This window comes from Pituophis catenifer, unplaced genomic scaffold (assembly GCF_029215685.1).
Source record: "Pituophis catenifer annectens isolate HBS135680 unplaced genomic scaffold, rPitCat1.0.hap2 SCAF_7, whole genome shotgun sequence".
Taxonomy (NCBI): Eukaryota; Metazoa; Chordata; class Lepidosauria; order Squamata; family Colubridae; genus Pituophis; species Pituophis catenifer.
Window position 1 is genome coordinate 87,783,404 of NW_027256887.1, and position 21,001 is coordinate 87,804,404.

General features: G+C 48.7%; 2 protein-coding genes across 2 annotated transcripts in view; one reads left to right on the forward strand and one right to left on the reverse strand.

Annotated features, from left to right (window-relative positions):
• The window catches only part of COPG2 (COPI coat complex subunit gamma 2), a 38,948-nt gene extending 36,364 nt beyond the window's left edge, over window positions 1-2,584 (forward strand). The window contains exons 23-24 of the mRNA XM_070947734.1: window positions 1,118-1,216; window positions 2,123-2,584. Of these exons, the coding sequence (XP_070803835.1) occupies window positions 1,118-1,216; window positions 2,123-2,253 (230 nt within the window). The 3' untranslated portion in view covers window positions 2,254-2,584. The remainder of the gene's footprint in view (window positions 1-1,117; window positions 1,217-2,122) is intronic.
• Window positions 2,585-4,698: 2,114 nt separating this feature from the next.
• Window positions 4,699-19,162, reverse strand: MEST (mesoderm specific transcript). Its single transcript, XM_070946861.1, has 11 exons — window positions 19,009-19,162; window positions 17,334-17,413; window positions 17,141-17,218; window positions 14,736-14,872; window positions 12,655-12,713; window positions 10,535-10,575; window positions 9,603-9,673; window positions 8,467-8,568; window positions 7,544-7,620; window positions 7,346-7,409; window positions 4,699-5,844 (listed from the first exon to the last, which is right to left on the reverse strand). Exons 1-11 carry the CDS (start codon window positions 19,160-19,162, stop codon window positions 5,727-5,729), a joined length of 981 nt encoding a protein of 326 aa, XP_070802962.1. The 3' UTR covers window positions 4,699-5,726.
• Between the last annotated feature and the right edge of the window lie 1,839 nt (window positions 19,163-21,001).

Genomic DNA, 21,001 nt, shown 5'->3' on the forward strand with positions numbered 1-21,001 from the left:
ACGGCTTGACCACCGATTCACATTTATGACGGTTGCAGCGTCCCTGGGGGGGACGTCCCCTTTTGCAACGAGGAAAACCAAGGGGGGAGGCCAGGTTCGCTTAATAACCGTGCGACTCATTTAACAACTGAACCAAGGTGTCAAGAAAAGTCGTAAAAAAAAACGGGGCCGAACTCATTTCACAAATTGCTCACTTAGAAACGGAAATTTTGGGCTCGGTTACAGTCGTAAATTGAGGATTACCTGTCCCATGGATTCCCCCTTGCTCGTCAGGGGCTGCTTGGTCAACCCTCCAAAACCTCTGAATTCCTGTGTCTGGACGACTAACCCCGGAGTGGTATTACCTTTGCTACCGGTTCGCAAATGTGAGCATACGCCACCTCCGTCAAAGCGTCAAAAACGAGACGTGATGACATCCGGGCGGGTGGGCGGAGCCTCCCGCACCAGCCGCTACCTATTCGCCCGAACCGGATAGAACTGGCTGAATCCCACCACTGGACTGTTCTGTCCCAGTCTCACACACGCACACAAACAGACAGCTGGGGGTTAAATAAACTGGCAGACAACCAATTCTTCCGATAAGATGCTTGGCAGCAACCCAGTAGCTGCTTGCCAAGAACTTTTACTCAATAAACAAAATGCCCACAGTCAAGAATTGTCCGGTTCGTAAAATAAATCCAAGCCCGATAATGTTGTTTCCAAAGATGCAATGTGACTTGATAGTAGTTAGTTTTGTCCATCACAGAGTCTGAATGGCCACCTCACCCCCTTTTATACCCTGTGGGGTGTGGTCCAGTGACTCAGCCTAATCTCTGGCACGCCTTTTCTTCTGTTGCGCGTGCTTATCTCTGCGACACTGGTGTGGATCCAGCCAAGACTCATTACCCTCATCACTGTCCACCTGTGGCTGCGTGGATGTGCTTGGCCCCGGCCCTATCTCTTGCCCTTCGGCGGACACCAAAGGCATTGCCAGAGAGGAGGGTCCTGGAGAGGGAGGCCTTGCCAACTCCTCTCCTTCCCTCTCGGAGTCCTCTCCTGACGATGACACAGGCTCAGGTAATGGAGCCACAACATGGACTAACCCCAGCTGTTGTTGTTTTTTTTTGTCGAAATGTAGAAGCTGTGAACAACATCGTGAAGTTCCTCGGCATGCAACCTTGTGAGAGATCGGATAAAGTGCCCGAGAACAAAAATTCCCACACACTCTACCTGGCAGGTATGAACCCATCGGGAAATTAGGGGTCTATGTGTGTGAGGATATTGAAGCTCCCTGCAGCTACGCAGGGCTGGGCTTCAAAAATTTTAGCAAGGGGTTCTCTGCACGGTTGCTGGGTGGCGTGGCCTAGTCGGCCTCTTGCACCACGACGGGGCGGGGGGAGGCGTTTTTGCCCTCCCCGGGCTCCAGAGGCTTTTCTCAAGTCTCCGGGAGGGCGAAAACGACCTCCCCAGGCTCTGGAGGCCGGAGATGGGCCCAAACATCCGGTAGGCCCGTATTTCGCTCTCCGTGAGCCTCTGTGCGTGCCGTATGTTTACCTGCATCCAAAACGGGCCGCGTCCATGCCTAAGGCAGAACTAGAACTCACCATCTCCTGGGGATTGGCTTAGTCACCCAGCTGGCTTTTACTCCAAGGCAGAACTAGAACTCACCATCTCCCGGGGATTGGCACAAATGTTACTCAGCCGGCTTTCACACCTAAGGCAGAACTAGAACACACCGTCTCCTGGTTTCTCGACCTGCACTTTTCCCACTACACCCTACAGCCGATATTGATCGATCGATCCCTTTGGGAAGACCGTGGAAGGCCCTAAGACAGAGTGGTGCAGTGGCCTAGAGGTGGAGCTCTCGCCTCACAATCAGGAGGCTGCGAGTTTGATCCTAGGTAGAGGCAGATATTTCTCTCTCTCTGGGCACACTGAGAATAGATCTGCTGAACAAAACTCCGTATTAGTGACAGGAAGGGCATCCGGCCAGTAAATACTCAGCTCCATTTAGTTGCCCAGACTCCGGGATTATAGGGTCATTAAAAGAAGATGATGGAAGGCTCCAAGATAGTACCGTCTCATTTCTTCTGAAATCTTGAATCCCGGCCTACTTTCTCTCATTTCCTCCCTCCACCCCTAGGTATGTTCAGAGGCGGCTTAGACGTCCTGGTCAGAGCCCGACTCGCTCTTGGCGACGGCGTGACGATGCAAGTGACCGTCCGGAGCATCGTCGAAGCCCCCGTGGACGTCATCTTGGCTTCCGTCGGCTAACAGTCGTCACCCGAGCCTGCCCCATCCGCACCGGCGACTCCTCTTCCGGATCCGGGGTGGCGCATTTATTCGGTTCGTTGCGCGATTCCCTTCGATGGTTACTCGTCTGTCAAGGAATTTTGGCATTTCTTTTGCGTACTCCAGGGTTTCTCAACCTTGGAAGCTTGAAGATGGGTGGACTTCAACTCCCAGAAACCCCCAGCCAGCAGCGCTGGCTGGGGGATTCTGGGAGTTGAAGTCCACCCATCTTCAAGCTTCCAAGGTTGAGAAACCCTGGAGTATTCGGTCGCATCTTCGTTCCGGTTATAAATTATTGCCTTTTGCGAGTAAGTTTAGAGATGTGGGGGGGGGGGGGGGGGGGACGACAATTTCTTCTTCTTCTTTTTTTTTTTTTAAATAAAAGAGCAGTTCCTGGATTGGATTTTTTATTGGCCGCCAATAAATGAGCTGTTTTCAGCACTTCCAGATGTGTTTTCGTTGGGTCTGAATCAGTGGTGGGTTTTAAAAAATTTTTATTACCAGTTCTGTGGGTGTGGCATGGCTTGGTGGGCGTGGCAGGGAAAGAATACTGTAAAATCTCCATTCCCTTCTCACTCCAGTGGAAGGATACTGTAAAATCTCCATTCCCTCCCCACTCCAGGGGAAGGATACTGCAAAATCTCCATTCCCTCCCCAATCCAGGGGAAGGATACTGTAAAATCTCCATTCCCTTCTCACTCCAGGGGAAGGATACTGTAAAATCTCCATTCCCTCCCCAATCCAGGGGAAGGATACTGCAAAATCTCCATTCCCTTCTCACTCCAGGGGAAGGATACTGCAAAATCTCCATTCCCTCCCCAATCCAGGGGAAGGATACTGCAAAATCTCCATTCCCTTCTCACTCCAGGGGAAGGATACTGCAAAATCTCCATTCCCTCCCCACTCCAGGGGAAGGATACTGCAAAATCTCCATTCCCTCCCCAATCCAGGGGAAGGATACTGTAAAATCTCCATTCCCTTCTCACTCCAGGGGAAGGATACTGTAAAATCTCTTCCCTTCTCATTTCAGGGGAAAGATACTGCAAAATCTCCATTCCCTCCCCAATCCAGGGGAAGGATACTGCAAAATCTCCATTCCCTTCTCACTCCAGGGGAAGGATACTGTAAAATCTCCATTCCCACCCCACTCCAGGGGAAGGATACTGCAAAATCCCCATTTCCTCCTGATCAGCTGGGACTTGGGAGGCAGAGAATCGATGGGGGCGGGGCCAGTCAGAATTTTGACTACCGGTTCTCTGGACTACTCAAAATTTCCGCTACGGGTTCGCCAGAACTGGTCAGAACTGCTGAAACCCATCTCTGCTCTGAATGATAAAACGCACTCGGCATATGTCCGCGTTTCTCAGCTTTAAAATATCTGGGCTTTAAAGATTCGATGCTGGCTAGGGAATTCTGGGAGTTGAAGTCCAAACCTCTTAAGTTGGTAAAGTTAAAAAACGATGGACCAAAGACAGTTTTCTCTACCTTGAGGAAAGACCTTGGGGTGTTTCGGCTAAGGACAAAAGCCGTACTTAACCTCAACTTACAATACCGGGAGTCCTCGACTTACAACAGTTTGCTTAGTGACCGCTCAAAGTTACGACGGCACTGAAAAAAGTTGAGTTTTTTGTCCATTTTTCACCCTTATGACCGTTTCAGCATCCCCGTGGTCATAAGACGGACATTCGGATATTTGAGAAGTGACTCACATTTATGACAGTTGCAGTGTCCCGGGGTCACGTGATTCCCTTTTGCGACCTTCTGACAAGCAAAATCAACGGGGAAGCCAGATTCACTTAACAACCGGGTTACTCATTTAACAACTGCAACGGTTCGCTTAACAAGCGGGACAAGGAAAGTCGTAAAACGGGGCAAAACTCACTTGAAGAAATTTCTCACTTAGCAACATCAATTTTGGGCTGAATTGTGGTCGTAAATTGAGGATGATCTGTAGTTCATTTAGTGACCGTTAAGTACAACGCTACTGAAAGAAGTGACTTATGACCATTTTCCCACTTAACGACCATTGCAGCATCCTTGTGATCAAAAGTTGCTCGGCAACTGACTCATATTTATGACGGTTGCAGTGTGTCACGCGATCCCCTTTTTGCGACCTTCTAACGAACAAAGTCAACGGGGAAGCCGGATTCACTTAACAACCGTGTGACTCATGTAACTGCAATGATTCGCTTAACGACTGCAGCCAGGAAGGTCGTAAAAACGGGGCAAAACTCACAAGCGTCTCGTTTCGCGACATAAATATTGGGCTCGATTGTGGTCGTAAGCCGAGGACTACCTGTAATTGGGGAGATTAAAAGGCAGCAGGGATAATTATTCACTCTTAACTCTTACGATCCAAGCTTATAAATTGGGAGCCAGGAGTCGTGGGAATAATCAAAAGAATGTCTTTATATAACGCATAGTTGCGTTCCCAAATTTACAATTTAAATGGGCAAGACCAATTTACAGAAGACGAAGCTCATCAAGGGTGCCATGAAGCGGTCCTCAGCTTACAACGGTTCATTTAGTGACTGTTCAAAGTTATGACGGTACAGGTAAAAACGACCGTTTTTCCACCGCTTATGTCTGTTCCAGCATGCCTATTATCAAACTTCAGGCGTTTGGCAACTGACTCATACCGATGACGGATCGTGGCGTGCGGGTCTTGCAATCTTCCGACACGCCAAGTCAAGGGGGGAAAGCCGGATCCACTTAACCACCGGGTGACTCACTTAACGAGAAAAGTTGTAAAAATGGAGCAAAGCTCACTTGACAAATGTCTCACTTAGCAACAAGGGATTTGGGGCTCTGTTGTCGTAAGTCAAGGACTACTGGGAGCTTGTGCGCCAATCGAGTGCTAAACGGTTGGTCCCGGGGCAAACGTTTTTGCGTCAAAATGCGTCGAGTACCAAATCCGATGCGTTTCAAAGCAGTTTGTACTAAAAGGCGATCGCGTGACCTGGGACACAACTATCTTAAATATGAATCAGGTACCAAGCGTCACTTAACCACGGGGGATGCTACAACGGTCGCTAAGTGTGAAAAACGCTCACGGGTCCCTTTTTTTCAGTGCCATCGTAGCTTCGAACCGTCACTAAATGGAACTGTTGTCAGTCCAGGACTATCTGTACTGTTATCATCCCGATCCTGATGTGCCGTCCTCATTTCTGCTCGCTTATTCACCTGGTCTTCCTCTCCCCGCATCCTCCAGAGGCAGGATATTTTGGGGGTGGGGGGGACTCCCTTCAAACTGCTTCAGACCCCTCCACCACCGTCCCCGCCAATCCGTCGGCTAGATTCTGTCAATTTACTCGCCGACGCAGAGATCGCTTCAAAGGCTGATTCAACGTCGTCCGGAGTTTCCATCCGTTCTTCCCATGCTTCTCCTATTGCTCCAGAGTGCAAAATTCTCGTCAGAAGAATGGGAATGGTTTCAGTCAGTCGTTGTTTGTGGCTCAGAAGGAGTTGATGAAGTTTAAGTACGCGTTCAGAAAACCCTGAGGCTCCTCCAGCTGTGGATAATGGCTGATGTGGTCATCCAGCACCGTCACTGTCGATGTGGGAAGCAGCTGTCTGTCAAAAAAATAAAAGAGAGTATAGGTTCTGGGGTGCTACCTCCAAGGGGCATGGGGACGAGGGGGACTAGCATCATGTCGGGGCCATTTACATGGGGAGGGTGTCAGGTTTTGAGGTCGTCTCAAATAAATTGCATTTCAAACGAAGTCTTTGAAGAAAAACTCCCATTTATTAAGCACGACATTCTGACTCCGACTCCATCGCAGCCAACACTGACTTCCAGACCCAAAACCCTCCCTTTCCATTCCCCACTCCCCTGCACTCATTGGCCATCTTCCAAGTCACTCTACCCCTAATCTACTGCTCCAGCTCAAAGGAATTTCCCCCCTCCCATCCCATCTCCTAGGCGGGGATATTATCTCCAGGGAAAATAAGTAGGTGAAAAGTCAAACATCCCTTTCCAGACGCCTCCGCTTCTCCTTATGTCAGCACTAGAGTAAATGCACCTTGAAGTGCTGACAGAGTCTCAACTTTTAAGACTTGTGGACTTCCAACTCCCAGAATTCCCCCGCCATCCAGCTGTTCTCCAGAACTGAAGAAGCTTCTTGGAGGAGAAGCGAAACCTCTTCAAGGGAAAATTTAAAAAGTCCAGTTGCCTTTTGGGAAAAGCTTCTATAGCTAGTCCTCGAATTACGACCATAATGCAGCCGGAAGTCGTAACCCAGTTGTAAAAGAGGTCAATCACATGACTGAGCCACTTACACATTGTTTTAACGGCGTTTGTTAAGCAAACGTGACCATTATAAGGTGGGGGGGTAAACACCAGTCATTAAATAGAAGTAAAAGCTGGGGGGGGGGAGGGTGTCTCTGCAAAACCGTCGTAATAGCACACTCCCACAACTGCAGAATGCTTCAAACAGACATAAATGCGGCAATCTTGCCCAGCCTCCAAAGTTGGCCGTGGGAACTTCAGATCAGGGCCTTTTTCAAGTAGGCCATACCTTCGCTAAGCGGCCGGTCATAAGTCCAGGACTGCCTATATAACAGGAGGCCTCTGGAGCAGGGGTCTCCAACCTTGGCAACTTTAAGCCTGGCGGACTTCAACTCCCAGCAAAGCTGGCTGGGGAATTCTGGGAGTTGAAGTCCTCCAGGCTTAAAGTTGCCAAGGTTGGAGACCCCTGCTCCGGAGGCCTCCTGTTATATAGGCAGTCCTGGACTTATGACCGGCCGCTTAGCGAAGGTACGGCCTACTTGAAAAAGGATTCTTATACGGCCCTGATCTGAAGTTCCCACGGCCAACTTTGGAGGCTGGGCAAGATTGCCGCATTTATGTCTGTTTGAAGCATTCTGCAGTTGTGGGAGTGTGCTATCACAAAAGGGCTCTTAGAGGTCCTCTAGTCCAACCCCCAGCTCATGCAGGTGACGCTTGTCTATATACCGATGTGCAAAGACGTCGTTTTGCTTCGGATCAAGAAAAAAAGAGGAAAGTCACTTTTTTTTTTTTTTTTTTGGTAAGTCCTTGAAATGTGACGGGGAGGCCCCACCCCACCCAGCTTACTTGTAAAGCGGAAGAAATTCCAGGTGAGGGTTGACCGGATCCAGTGGTCCATAAATCAGATGCACTGGAAGAGAGGAAGGGCGACACTTAAGACATTTAAGACCCAAATGAAAACAAACGTCCGATATTTCCCCCCCTCCCCCCCCCCCGCTCTTACGAAGCCCGTCAAAGCTCCGAGGAGGAGCCGTTCCTACTCACAGGGAACCGAGGCGGATTGCAATGCTCCGACCCAGCGGTCTCTGTGCTGCTTCCGCTGGCTGATATAGTGTAAAAGGCTGCAAAGCAAAATTTAAGACGTGATAAGACAGGATAACGGCATGGGGAGGGACCTCAGAGGTCTTCTAGTCCAGCCTCCTGCTCGAGCAGGAGATCCTACTGTACCAGGAGTCTTTCAACCTTGGCAATTTTAAAGGCTTGGGGACTTCAACTCCCAGAATGCCCCAGCCGACCATGCAATTTACAACATTTTTTCCCAGAAACCAATAACTTATTTTCAAAAAATAGAATAGAATAGAACAGAACAGAACAGAACAGAACAGAACAGAACAGAACAGAATAATGGAAATGGAAAGGAAAATGGAATGGAACAGAACAGAACAGAACAGAACAGGAGAATGGAAATGGAAATGGAAATGGAATGGAAAATGGAATGGAGTGAAGGAGTGGAATGGAATGGAATTGGAATTGGAATGGAATAGAAGAATAGAATAGAATAGAATAGAATAGAATAGAATAGAATAGAATAGAATAGAATAGAATAGAATAGAATAGAATAGAACAGAACAGAACAGAACAGAACAGAACAGAACAGAACAGGAGAATGGAAATGGAATGGAAAATGGAATCGAGTGGAGGAGTGGAATGGAATGGAATTGGAATTGGAATGGAATAGAAGAAAAGAAAAGAACAGAACAGAACAGAACAGAACAGAACAGAACAGAACAGAACAGAACAAGAAAATGGATGACCCCCACAAAATATATATAAAAATCAGAAAATCGGATCCGGTCGTGGGATGACCCATTACAGCCATCACGTCCTACAACCATAATTGGCAGGCTCAATGACAGTCGTAAGTCGAGGACTAACCCTGTACTGCAGTTGGAGATTTAACGTCCTACCTGTCCACCACAAGGTTTCCGTCGTTTGTTCGCAGGGCTGTCCACATGTCCCACAATTCGGCCTCTGAAGGCTGGGTGTGCGGGCCGAAGACTTCAGCCAGGCTGGGGGTGGGGGGGATTCAAGATGAGATGAATCAACGTGAAGAATTCACACAGTCCAACACCCCCCCCCCCCAATACTCTGGACGAGCAGTTCTCCAATCCAAATGGGCTTTCTTTCGGCTTAAATATAATCTGATTTTTTGAAGATTATTTAGGAAGATTATTTGAGCAGCCTTATTTTAGAAGAGTTTCTCAAACTTAAGACACTTGAAGGCAGACATGTGGACTTCAACTCCCAGGATTCCCCATCCAAAATGCTTTAAGATGGGCGGACTTCAACTCCCAGAATACCCCAGCCAGCATGCTTTAAGATGGGTGAACTTCAACTCCCAGAATTCCCCAGCTGGCATGCTTTAAGATGGATGGACTTTAAACTCCCAGAATTCCCCAGCCAGCATGCTTTAAGATGGGTGGACTTCAAGTCCCAGAATTCCCCAGCTGGCGTGCTTTAAGATGGATGGACTTTAAATTCCCAGAATTCCCCAGCCAGCATGCTTTAAAATGGGTGAACTTCAACTCCCAGAATTCCCCAGTCAAACATGCTTTAAGATGGGTGGACTTTAAACTCCCAGAATTCCCCAGCTGGCATGCTTTAAGATGGATGGACTTTAAACTCCCAGAATTCCCCAGCCAGCATGCTTTAAAATGGGTGAACTTCAACTCCCAGAATTCCCCAGTCAAACATGCTTTAAGATGGATGGACTTTAAACTCCCAGAATTCCCCAGCTGGCATGCTTTAAGATGGGTGGACTTCAACTCCCAGAATTCCCCAGTCAAACATGCTTTAAGATGGGTGGACTTTAAACTCCCAGAATTCCCCAGCCAGCATGCTTTAAAATGGGTGAACTTCAACTCCCAGAATTCCCCAGTCAAACATGCTTTAAGATGGATGGACTTTAAACTCCCAGAATTCCCCAGCTGGCTCAGGAATTCAGGGATTTGAAGTCCGCCTCTCTTCAAGTGGCCAAATTTGAGAAACTCTGTTCTCAAAGAGCCAAAATCTTTTTTTTTAGCGCTTTAAAATGCAAACTCACCTTTTGGTGAAGATGAAATAGTTCGTTAGGCGAGTAAGAATGGCCGATAGCAGTCCGCCATCTTTGAGAACCTGAAAAAACAGGAGGAGGACCCTTCAAACGGTTTCCATGGGGAGGAGGAAGAGGAGGAAGAAGAAGGAAGGAAGGTTCTTCGCAGCAGCAAAAGGGAAGCTGCTAAGCAGGAAAAAAAAATGGCTTTCCAAAATTAAAAATCCCTTTTGCATCTGGCTCCAGGTTACTAAACTGGCCTCATTTTTGCCGTGTCATTTTGCGGTTCAGGACTTCCAAACATCAAAGCAGAGAAAGATCATTAAAAAACGGAGACTGGTTCAGTTCAGAATAAAAGGATAGGCGGGTACTCCTCGACATACGACCACAATGGAGCTCTCCGTTTCTGCTGCTAAATGAGAGAGTTCTGAAGTTTGCCCCGTTCGACGACCCTCTCTTGCCGCAGTCGTTAAACGAATCACTGCCCCTCTTAAGGGAATGGTGTGGCCGTTAAACGAAAATGGCTTCCCTCCAGTTTGTCAGAAGGTCTCAACCGGGGCTCATTTGTGGGTCGTAAATCGAGGACCGCCTGGGTCACATATCAATAAATTTAACTGGTTTAATATTTAAGATTCACTCTTTGTGTGAAAAGAGAATATTCAGGAAGTAAAAATCAGCTCGCAACTTTTATTTTTTCTTCCTACGCCGAGTATTTATCTACCTTCTAGGTATTTTTACTTAATCTGCTTTTTTCAAAAAAATAATAATAATAATAAAAGCTGTCTGTTGCAAGAAAAGAAATTTCGCAGCCAGAGTTTAAGCAGACATAACACAGACAGAGAGTATTTATTCGCTAGATTACTGGCTGATCCCAAAAAGGAATTCTTCAGAAAAGAAACCTTCAACTAAACTTGGCGATTTTTCTGTTAAAGAGCACAAATTACCTTCTGGATGAATCTGGGATAATGAACTTCTGGAAAGATGCCTGCAAATTTAAGAGAGGAATGGAAATCATTTGATTTGTTCCAAAACTTTTCCAAGCCACGAAAACAAATCTTTTATCTGGGGGGAGTGGGGATTATGCTATGATCAAGTGTGACAGGAGATGGGGCCCAAACAGGTCTGCGATCAAAAGGCATCGCCTAAAGTTTTAAATTGCATAAGAATCATAGGGACGGAAGGGACCTTAGAGGTCATGTAGTCCAACCCCCGACACCGAGTAGGAGACCTTATACCATGCCGGACAAATAGCTGTCCGATCTTTTCTTAAAAAGCACCCACAACAACAGGAGGCAAACTGTTCCACTGCTCAACTGTTTTCACTGTCAGGAAATTCCTCCTCATTCTGTTGTGACCTAAGCTCACTTAGTCATTACAAGACACAATTAGTCCCAAACGAACCTATTTTATAGTAACAGCTGCGAATTACTTCATTAGTCCAAATTAATTCCAAAACAAGTCCTTCAGAAGAAGTCCTTCAGGCTTCTCACAAACCTTTATCTTCTTTGGCACCCTGCCAAAGGCCTTTCTTGGCAAAGCCCCACAAGGTTCAAAAACAAGAGACACCGACTGGAAACAGATTTAGCAACGTTGCTTTCCTACAAAGAGCCCAAGAGCCTTTGCTGCTCTTTTAAGCCTTATGGGAGGGGCCAATCATCTCTTGGCCTTACTCCCGAGTCGTCCCTTTTGCTTTAGCTGCTCTTGCCTTCTGGCAGCTCTGCGCACGTGTGCACTAGGAACAGGCTCCTCCTATTCCTCTGCCTCTCTGTTGTCCGACTCTGGGGGCTCCGGAGTCCGCGCATCGCTCCCAGATGGCCCTGGCCCCATCTCTGCCTCTGATGCAGAGCCCTCCTCCGTGTCAGGTTTCGATGTTATCTCAAAATAAATGAATTTCCAAACTGCCGATCTTTGAGGAAATTTTCTCTTTATTGAGCATAGCGATCTGATCCTGGCTCTTTCGCAGTCAGTACTGACCTTTGCCCCCCAATCCCTCCCTTTCCGATCCCCAATTCTCTGCGTCTCCTTGGCTATCTTCCAAGCCACTTTCCTCATCCCTTCTTCGTCAGATCACAGGAATGTCTCCCCCCTCCCATCTCCAAGGAGACAGAATCTTCAAAGGAATTAAGTAGACAAAAGTTCAAGCTTCTCCTCTCTTCTCCTCTCCCAGCGTGCTGGGACGCTGACACTCTGGGCCTTCCCCAGACTCCAGGACTGGCCCTTGTTCCTTCCCAGCCTCCTCAATCTCCGACTCTGCTGCCAGCTCTGCAGGCTGCTGGTGGACCACAACAGATTCCCAGATTGGATCTCCTTTGGAGATCCACTAATTGCTTCTTGTCCTGTCCCTGGGTGCAACCTCATCTTCTGTGACAGCCCCTCAAGTATCGGAAGACAGCTATCATGTCCCCCCCCCCCCTCTAATCCTTCTCTTCCTTAATTGTTTTCATCGTATGATTTCATCATATTCTTTCCAGCAAGAATATGGAAAGAATCATAGAATCCTAGGGCTGGAAGGCAATCTGGAGGTCTTCTAGTCCAGCCCCCTCCTCAAGGCAGGAGTCCAGGAAATCAATTCTGGATTCAATTGTGGTCGTAAGTCGAGGATTTCCTGATCCTCGACTTGATAAATTAAGTGAGCTTTGCAACATGTTACGACTTTAAGTGAATGACTGCAGCTGTTAAATTAGTCACATGGTTGTTAAGTGAATGAACCTGGGACACTGCAGCGGTCAGAAAAGTGAGTGTTTTCAAGCATCTGAATGTAATTCATTTAACCACGGGGATGCTACAACGGTCGTAAGTGTGAAAAACGGCCCTAAGTCACTTTTTTCAGTGCCGTTGTAAACTTTGAATGGTCACTAAGCGAATGGTCATAAGTTGAGGACCCCTGTACCTATAAAAGAGAGTGGGGACTTGGATACTGATGGCATATTGCCCTCTAACTTGACTGACGTCCCCTATGATGGATCCAACTGTCCTCCCACCGTTTACCCCCCTGCAAGTCTCTTATGGTCCGAGTAATTTTTCAACGGGAATTTGCGGGAGATTTTTCCCATCCATCGCTTACCTCCGTTTGACAGACACAGGCTGTTGATGAGGACGCATCCCGTTCTATTCTGCTCATACCTGAAAGTAGGGAAAACAGTGTTAAATAGAGTTAAATGTAATATAAATACAATGTAAATAGAGCAATTCATCAAAGGATGATTTTGGGGAAGTTCTGAGAACATTGTTGTTGTGGCCTGTCGGCCATCGGACCCTCCAGCAGCCGAATCAGAGGAGGAGGAGGAGGAGGTGTGGGAATCAGGGCCAGCATCAAGACAACCTGGGAGCTCCGAGGGGGAAGAGAGAAGAGCTGTCAGAGAGAGAGGAGGAGACAGAGGAGGAGCCTGGGCCGTCCGTCAGCTCTCAGGTGGAGAGTCAACAGCCCCCAGGTCTGGAGGTGGCTGATGAGAAAGAGGAGGAACAGCTGGGTCTAGTGCCTGATGCGCAGAAGGCAGAGGAGAGGAGAGCACTGGAAATCTATGGGCCGGTCCTCGGGACGGAAGTGTTGTGGCTCCGTTACCTGAGCCTGTGTCATCGGCAGGAGAGGACTCCGAGAGTGAAGGAGAGGAGTTGGCAAGGCCTCCCTCCCCAGGACCCTCCTCTCTGGCAATGCCTTCGGTGCCCACCAAAGGTCAAGAGATAGGCCCGGGGCCAAGCACGTCCACGCAGCCACAGGTGGACAGTAATGAGGGAGATAAGTCTTGGCTGGATCCTCGGCAGCGTCGCAGAGATAAGCGCGCGCAACAGAAGAGGCGGCGTGCCAGGGATTAGGCTGAGTCACTGGACCACACCCCACAGGGTATAAAAGAGGGTGTGGTGGCCGGTTCAGCTCTGTGACAAGCAAAAAACGGGTATCGGACGACCTTCTTTGTATTTACTGGACTTTGTTGAGTATTGTGTATTGGCTTTGTTCCCGGACGAAGGGAGAAACTCCCCGCTCGTGAGTAGAGAATACACTGGGTTGCTGCCAATTCTGATACAAGATACACTGTTGTCGGCTGAGTTCTTTAACTGTTGCCTGTCTGTGGGGGTGCGTGTGTGAGACGGGGACAGAACAGGAAGAGCCACCGCTGCTAGGGAAGCCCCACCCTAGCTCTGCGGATAAAAGGCAGGGGGCGGAGATGAATAGATGTGGGAGACAATTCAATTCCTGCCGGACGGACTTGTTAGCCTGCGGAGAAAGAGAAACTTTTTTGCCGGGGCTGCCGGCGCTCCTAATAAAGGAATATTTGAGTTCACTTCAGAGGATTTGTTGCGTTTGGGTCACAACACTTCTGCTTTTTTTTTAACAGCAATAAGAAACATCAACTCTCAAGACTACCTGGATTCCAGGTGTATGTATCTTAACTGAGGATAAGCCTGGTCTCTTGCCCGAACGTTGAAATACAAATTAATAGAGGGAGTCCTCATTTAGTGACTGCGATTGAGACCAGCGATTCGGTCATTAAACAAAGCAGTAGCTCAGCGAACTCCCAACTGCGGTGACCTTCCTCCTTGCGTTGACGGACCTGTGGAGGTCATAAATGCGAGGATTGGCAGTTTTCTTCACCATCCTATGTCACTAAACGGAGCCGTTGGTATACAAGGACTGCCTGTATTGTGACTGGGCTTGCAAGACTAAAGCCCAACCCGAACTCGAGCTTCTGCACAGGCTCCAAAAGGAACCCCAACCACCACTCTGCACAATCTCAGGAAGGTACCTGATAGTTTAAAGGCAGTCCTTGACTTACAACAATTCACTTAGCGACCGTTTGAAACTACAACCGGTTTTCACACTTAAAGACATCCCTGTGGCCATGTGATCAAAATTCAGGCGCCTACCAACCGACTCATATTTATGACGATTGGAACATCCTAGGACACATGATAAATTATTTGTGACCTTCCCATCCAGCTTCTGACTGGGGGGGGGGGGAAGGCAGACTCGTTTAACGACCGTACGATTCACTGAAGAACCACGGCTTAATAACCGTGGCGAAGAACGGTCGTCAAATCGGCCACGGCCCGCTTAACGACCGCCTCGCTGAGCAACGGACATCCCGCTCCCAATGGTGCTCGTAGAGCGAGGACTTCCCGTCGTCCTTGCGAGAGTTCCCACAACACCTGTAGAGCAGCTCTTGGGCGACGGTGTCTCCGTAGTCGTGCGAAAGGAGGTTGATCCGTTGATTCAGAAGGCCCAGGTGGCGCAACAGGGTTTCCACAATGCTGGCTTGTTCGAAGATGGAGTAGGCGTGAGGCCGCTGTTTGCAATGCAGAGAGAGAGAGAGAGAGAGAGAGGTGAGCACCGAGTTCGAATCAAGCCCTGTTACTTCAGGGGCCAACCTCTGAATCCTAAACTTTCAGGTTAAAACAACCAAGCCGACCGCAGGTGGAGCCGAGACAGCCCCAATCAAGATGGAAGCTGCAATCACCTCACTAGACCCCAGTTCGTGCGTAAAGGCCGGCGGCTTCTATCGTGTCATCATGCTGCCATCTTGAATCTTTTGACCTCCCCAAAGACACCCAGCCAGCTTTCATGCCTAAAGCGGGACTAGAACTCCCAGTCTCCTAGTTATTGATCCAAAGGCACCCAGCCAGCTTTCATGCCTAAAGCGGGACTAGAACTCCCAGTCTCCTAGTGACTGGTCCAAAGACACCCAGCCAGCTTTCATGCCTATGGCGGGACTAGAACTCCCAGTCTCCTAGTGATTGGTCCAAAGACACCCAGTCAGCTTTCATGCCTAAGGCGGGACTAGAACTCCCAGTCTCCTAGTGATTGGTCCAAAGACACCCAGCCAGCTTTCATGCCTACGGTGGGACTAGAACTCCCAGTCTCCTAGTGATTGGTCCAAAGACACCCAGCCAGCTTTCATGCCTAAGGCGGGACTAGAACTCCCAGTCTCCTAGTTATTGATCCAAAGGCACCCAGCCAGCTTTCATGCCTAAAGCGGGACTAGAACTCCCAGTCTCCTAGTGACTGGTCCAAAGACACCCAGCCAGCTTTCATGCCTAAGGCGGGACTAGAACTCCCAGTCTCCTAGTTATTGATCCAAAGGCACCCAGCCAGCTTTCATGCCTAAAGCGGGACTAGAACTCCCAGTCTCCTAGTTATTGATCCAAAGGCACCCAGCCAGCTTTCATGCCTAAAGCGGGACTAGAACTCCCAGTCTCCTAGTGACTAGTCCAAAGACACCCAGCCAGCTTTCATGCCTAAAGTGGGACTAGAACTCCCAGTCTCCTAGTGACTGGTCCAAAGACACCCAGCCAGCTTTCATGCCTAAGGCGGGACTAGAACTCCCAGTCTCCTAGTGACTAGTCCAAAGACACCCAGCCAGCTTTCATGCCTAAGGCGGGACTAGAACTCCCAGTCTCCTAGTTATTGATCCAAAGGCACCCAGCCAGCTTTCATGCCTAAAGCGGGACTAGAACTCCCAGTCTCCTAGTGACTAGTCCAAAGACACCCAGCCAGCTTTCATGCCTAAAGCGGGACTAGAACTCCCAGTCTCCTAGTGACTGGTCCAAAGACACCCAGCCAGCTTTCATGCCTACGGCGGGACTAGAACTCCCAGTCTCCTAGTGATTGGTCCAAAGACACCCAGTCAGCTTTCATGCCTACGGCGGGACTAGAACTCCCAGTCTCCTAGTGATTGGTCCAAAGACACCCAGCCAGCTTTCATGCCTACGGTGGGACTAGAACTCCCAGTCTCCTAGTGACTGATCCAAAGGCACCCAGCCAGCTTTCATGCCTAAGGTGGGACTAGAACTCCCAGTCTCCTAGTGACTGGTCCAAAGACACCCAGCCAGCTTTCATGCCTAAGGCGGGACTAGAACTCCCAGTCTCCTAGTGACTGGTCCAAAGACACCCAGCCAGCTTTCATGCCTACGGTGGGACTAGAACTCCCAGTCTCCTAGTGACTGATCCAAAGGCACCCAGCCAGCTTTCATGCCTAAGGTGGGACTAGAACTCCCAGTCTCCTAGTGACTGGTCCAAAGACACCCAGCCAGCTTTCATGCCTAAGGCAGGACTAGAACTTGCTGTGTCCTGGTGATTGGTTCAAAGTCACCCACTTTATTAATTTTACAAATAACTCAAGGCGGCGAACAGCACTGAAAAAAGTGACTTATGGCCTTTTTCACACTTACAACACACATCCCCATGGTCAGATGATCAAAATTCAGATGCTTGATTTCTCTAGACTAGCCAAACCCAATTCCTGTACTCGTTCTTCATACGTTTTAGTCTCCGGGCCCTTAATCATCTTAGTTGCTCTTCTTTGCCCTTTTTTCCAAAATCTCAACACCTTTTGTGTAACGCAGTGACCAAAACTGCACGCAATATTCCCGTTTGGTGCTTTTGTGTCCCACTTTTGACACTATGTTTTGCACTTTCAAACCTGCAAGATTCCAGTAACGTAGCCTCGCCATTAAGACAGAATTAGCTCGCGTGATCCGTTTCCTATCTGGTCGGCTGACAATATTTGGGGAAAGAAGGAAGTGGAAGAAAGAAATGTCCTTCGAAATGTACTCACGGGCTTGTCGCTGAAGCCAAACCCCACGAAATCCAGCGCGATCACACGATGAAATCGTTGCGTGAGCCCTTCCCAAATCTGCAGCGGGACGAGAAGGAGAAGGAGGGAGGAAGGGAGGGTTGCCATTACTTCCTACGGCATCTCTACAGCGCATCCTGCCCTTATCCAACATGTCTGTCCCCCTCCCCCTCACCTTGTACCAGTCGTAACTCGAGGTCGGAAATCCGTGTAAAAGGACCACGATGTCCGAACTTCCGACAGCACCGGGCGAATCTAAAGAGGCAAAGAGAAATATTCCTTAGAGAAACTCTTGGGTTCGAGCAGAGCGTACCAAAATAAAACAGAAGGTTCTCAATTTAAACGTGAAATCAATCGTGAATTCTTAACAGGGAATTGAAATAAACAGTGCGGGTGTTCGGTTTTCCAAAATTTAACAGTATTTGCAGACGAGCAAAAAGAGAACGCCATCCGAAGACCGAATTATCAGAGGTGCATCTCTGCGTGAGGCCTCTTGCGTGTGTCAGAAGAGGACAAATTGTCCAACGTTGGGGAAAGAGTTGGCGACACACACCGAAACACGCAAGCATCATGCTCTTCATTTTGCATAAAAAGCAACACGCCCTCTTGTGTTTAAAAGAATCCGCTGAACCCTGGGTGCGTTTCCCCCCCTCCAAGGATATCACTGGACCACGACGTCTGCCTCTGCCAGATGTTAAACTGCAAACTAGCCTCGACAAGCTAGGATTTACTACAAGTCTGTAGAGATTCTCAGTCCTCCAGGTCAGGGTTGTCCCAAAGGTGTTTTTTTTCAAGACTTTCTGGTTTTTCTTTGAAGAGGTTTCACTTCTCCTCCGAGAAGCTTCCTCAGCTCTGACTGGATCAGGGGAATGGAAGGATTTATACTCCTTGCAGACAGCTGGTCATTTGCATCCTTTTTAGAGAGTTGTTGAGGCTACTCGGAGGTTCTTACTCGCCTGAGTAAGAAGCTTCTTGGGTGAGAAGCGAAAGGTCTTCAAAGAAAAACCAGAAAGTGCAGTGGCCTCTTGAAAAAAAGCAACTTTGGGATAAGATTTGCTACCTTTACAGGTATTTTATTTTGCCTTTTACCAAGCCTTTTAATGACCTTGGATGGCAACATGTCAAGAATCAACCTCTTCCTAAATGACGCACACACACACATAAAAAAAAGCTACTGGTGCTTTGAATTTAATTCAGCTCAGAAAAAAGGGTTTCGAAACAGCCAGGAGCGCAGCTCCACTCTGCAACCCATTAAAGCAGCTGCCTCAGTTTTACGGCTGTTGCGACTGCAGGAACATTTCTGGAGAATGCCACGGCTTCTTTAATGAATTTGGGATCTGATGTCTTTTTTTTTTTTTTTTAAACCCTTCTGAATCAAACTGGCACCTCCATTCAATGACAGGAAGTCCTCGACTTACGACCGTTCGTTTAGCGACTGACGTTACAACAGCCCTGAAAAAAAGGAACTGGTGACCGTTTTTTCGCTCCTATGACCGCCGCAGCATCCCTACGGTCACGTGATCAAAATTTGGACGCTTAGCAACCGACTCATGAAGGTTGCCGTGTCCCGGGGGGGGCGGCGTCACATCTTCCCCTTTTGCGACCTTCAGACGAGCCAAGTCCATGGGGAAAGCCAGATTCACTTAACAAACGAGTGACTAATTTAACCACTGCAACAAATCACTTAACAACTGTGGCAAGAAAGGTCGTAAAACGGGGCAAAACTCCCTAAGTGTCTCGCTTAGCAACGGAAACGTTGGGCTCAATTGTGGTCGTATAAACCGAGGACTAGGTTTATATCAAATAACCAAATGAGAGAATTGGATTCATGACACAAGCATCTACGCAACCTCTGAAAAAAATGTTGTGGGTTTTGTAGGTGAAGAAACTCCCCGAGGACCGCCAGGAATGCAGAGCCGGAGACAGCTTGGGAGGCGGGATGTGGAGGTAAACGGCAAGCAGGGGCAGCATCAGCAGACCGACTTGGATCCACCACTCTTTCATTCTGGAAGGATAGAAGGGAAGCCCAAAATAAAATGAAAATGAAAGAGAAACCAACTGCCGGCGTTGTAGGAGGAGGAATGGCAGAAGGCTGGAGGCGGCGTCAAAAGAGGAAGCAGCCTAGAATCCCTACGTAGTCACAAGCAAACGAAGTCCAGCTTCCATTGAATTCCACAGTCCTTCTCTGCCTCCTCCTCCTCCCCACTTCTTTTTCTTCTCCTCCTCCTCTTCCTCCCCTTCTCCTTTGCAAATTCCTTTCCCTTGCAGCACTGATGATGTTACCTAGTTGGGTCATGAAAGGTCTGCGAGAAGACCATCAAGCTCAGAGAACACCGAGGACCCCCACAGCTCTCCCTCCCTCCCTCCCTCCCTCCCTTCCTTCCTTTTTTTCCTTCCTTCCTTCCTTCCTCTCCACAAACCCCATCTCCCTTCTAGCACTGACAATGTTACCTAGTTGGGTCACGAAACGTCTGCGAGAAAACCCTCAAGCTCAGAGAGCACCGAGGACCCCCACAGCCCTCCCTCCCTCCCTCCCTTCCTTTTTTTCCTTCCTTCCTTCCTCTCCACAAACCCCATCTCCCTTCTAGCACTGACAATGTTACCTAGTTGGGTCATGAAACGTCTGCGGGAAAACCATCAAGCTCAGAGAGCACCGAGGACCCCCACAGCCCTCCCTTCCTTCCTTCCTTCTCCTTCCTTCCTTCCTTCCTTCTCCTTCCTTCCTTTTTTCCTTCCTTCCTTCCTTCCTCTCCACAAACCCCATCTCCCTTCTAGCACTGACAATGTTACCTAGTTGGGTCACGAAACGTCTGTGAGAAAACCGCCAAACTCAGAGAGCACCGAGGACCCCACAGTCTCCTCCTCCTCCTCCCCCCTCCCTACTATCACTGATGATGTTACCTAGTTAGGTCACAAAACGTCTGTGAGAAAACCGCCAAGCTCAGAGAGCGCCAAGGACGCCCACAATTCAGCCCTGAGCTACAAATATTCTTTATTAGTGAACCCCCAAATCTTACAGAACCCTTTCAACCCCAAGCAGTGCATTTTCTAGAGGGGGGGTGCAAATAAAACCCCCTCCTCTTTTGTCCAGCAAATGCATCACACCTCCTATTCTCTCTTTTTCTGTGTGTATTTCTTTGCAAGTTTCCACCCCCTCAAAAAAAAAATCCTTCCTTCACCCTAAAAAAAACCAACCCCCCCCCCCAGAGATTGCAGAGAGAAAAAACAGGGAGGGGGCGTCTATTCTTCCTCCCCCACCACCTTCATCCCTGTCCTGGGGAAGGACGCACATGCGCTCTCGCTCACCTGAGCTACAGTCCGGAAGAAGTCAAGAAGAAGGCAGGCGCGTGGGGCAAAGGCGCATGCGCGTCCCCGGGTTCTCCTGCCCCCGCCCCTCGAGGAGGCTCCCGCGGGTTGCGCAGTGCGAGTTTTGCAACCGGAGGCGCGGCGGAGTTTTTTGCAAGCCGGGCAGGAGAAACGTGTGAACGGGCGGCTGCAGAGGGGGGGGAAATCAGGGCTGGGGGGGGGATCCTGGGGGGAGGCGGGGCTGGGTCTTTTTCTCTTTCTTTCCTCCCTCCCTCCATCTTTCTTTCTTTCTCTCTTCCTTCATTTCTTCCTTTCCCTCTCCTTTCTTTCTTTTCTTTTTCCTTTCTTCCTTTCTGTATCTTTCTCCCTCTTTTTCATATTCTTTCTCTTTCTTTCCTCCCTCCCGCCATCTTTCTTTCTCCTTTTTCTTTCTTTCCTTTTCGTTGTTTCTTTCTTCCTTTTCTCCTTTCCTTCTTTCTTTCTCTTTCCCTCCTTCCTTTTTCTTTCTCTCTCTTGTTTTCTTTCTTTCCTCTCTCC

What these genes read in the sequence shown, in the direction of transcription:
- MEST (XM_070946861.1), bottom strand. Translation starts at nt 19,162, where the DNA reads ATGAAAGAGTGGTGGATCCAAGTCGGTCTGCTGATGCTGCCCCTGCTT. An exon ending in TATTTCATCTTCACCAAAAG is followed by an intron (nt 8,569 to 9,602) that starts GTGAGTTTGCAT and finishes CCCCACCCCCAG; the next exon opens with CCTGGCTGAAGTCTTCGGCC. An exon ending in GGAAACCTTGTGGTGGACAG is followed by an intron (nt 7,621 to 8,466) that starts GTAGGACGTTAA and finishes TTTGCTTTGCAG; the next exon opens with CCTTTTACACTATATCAGCC.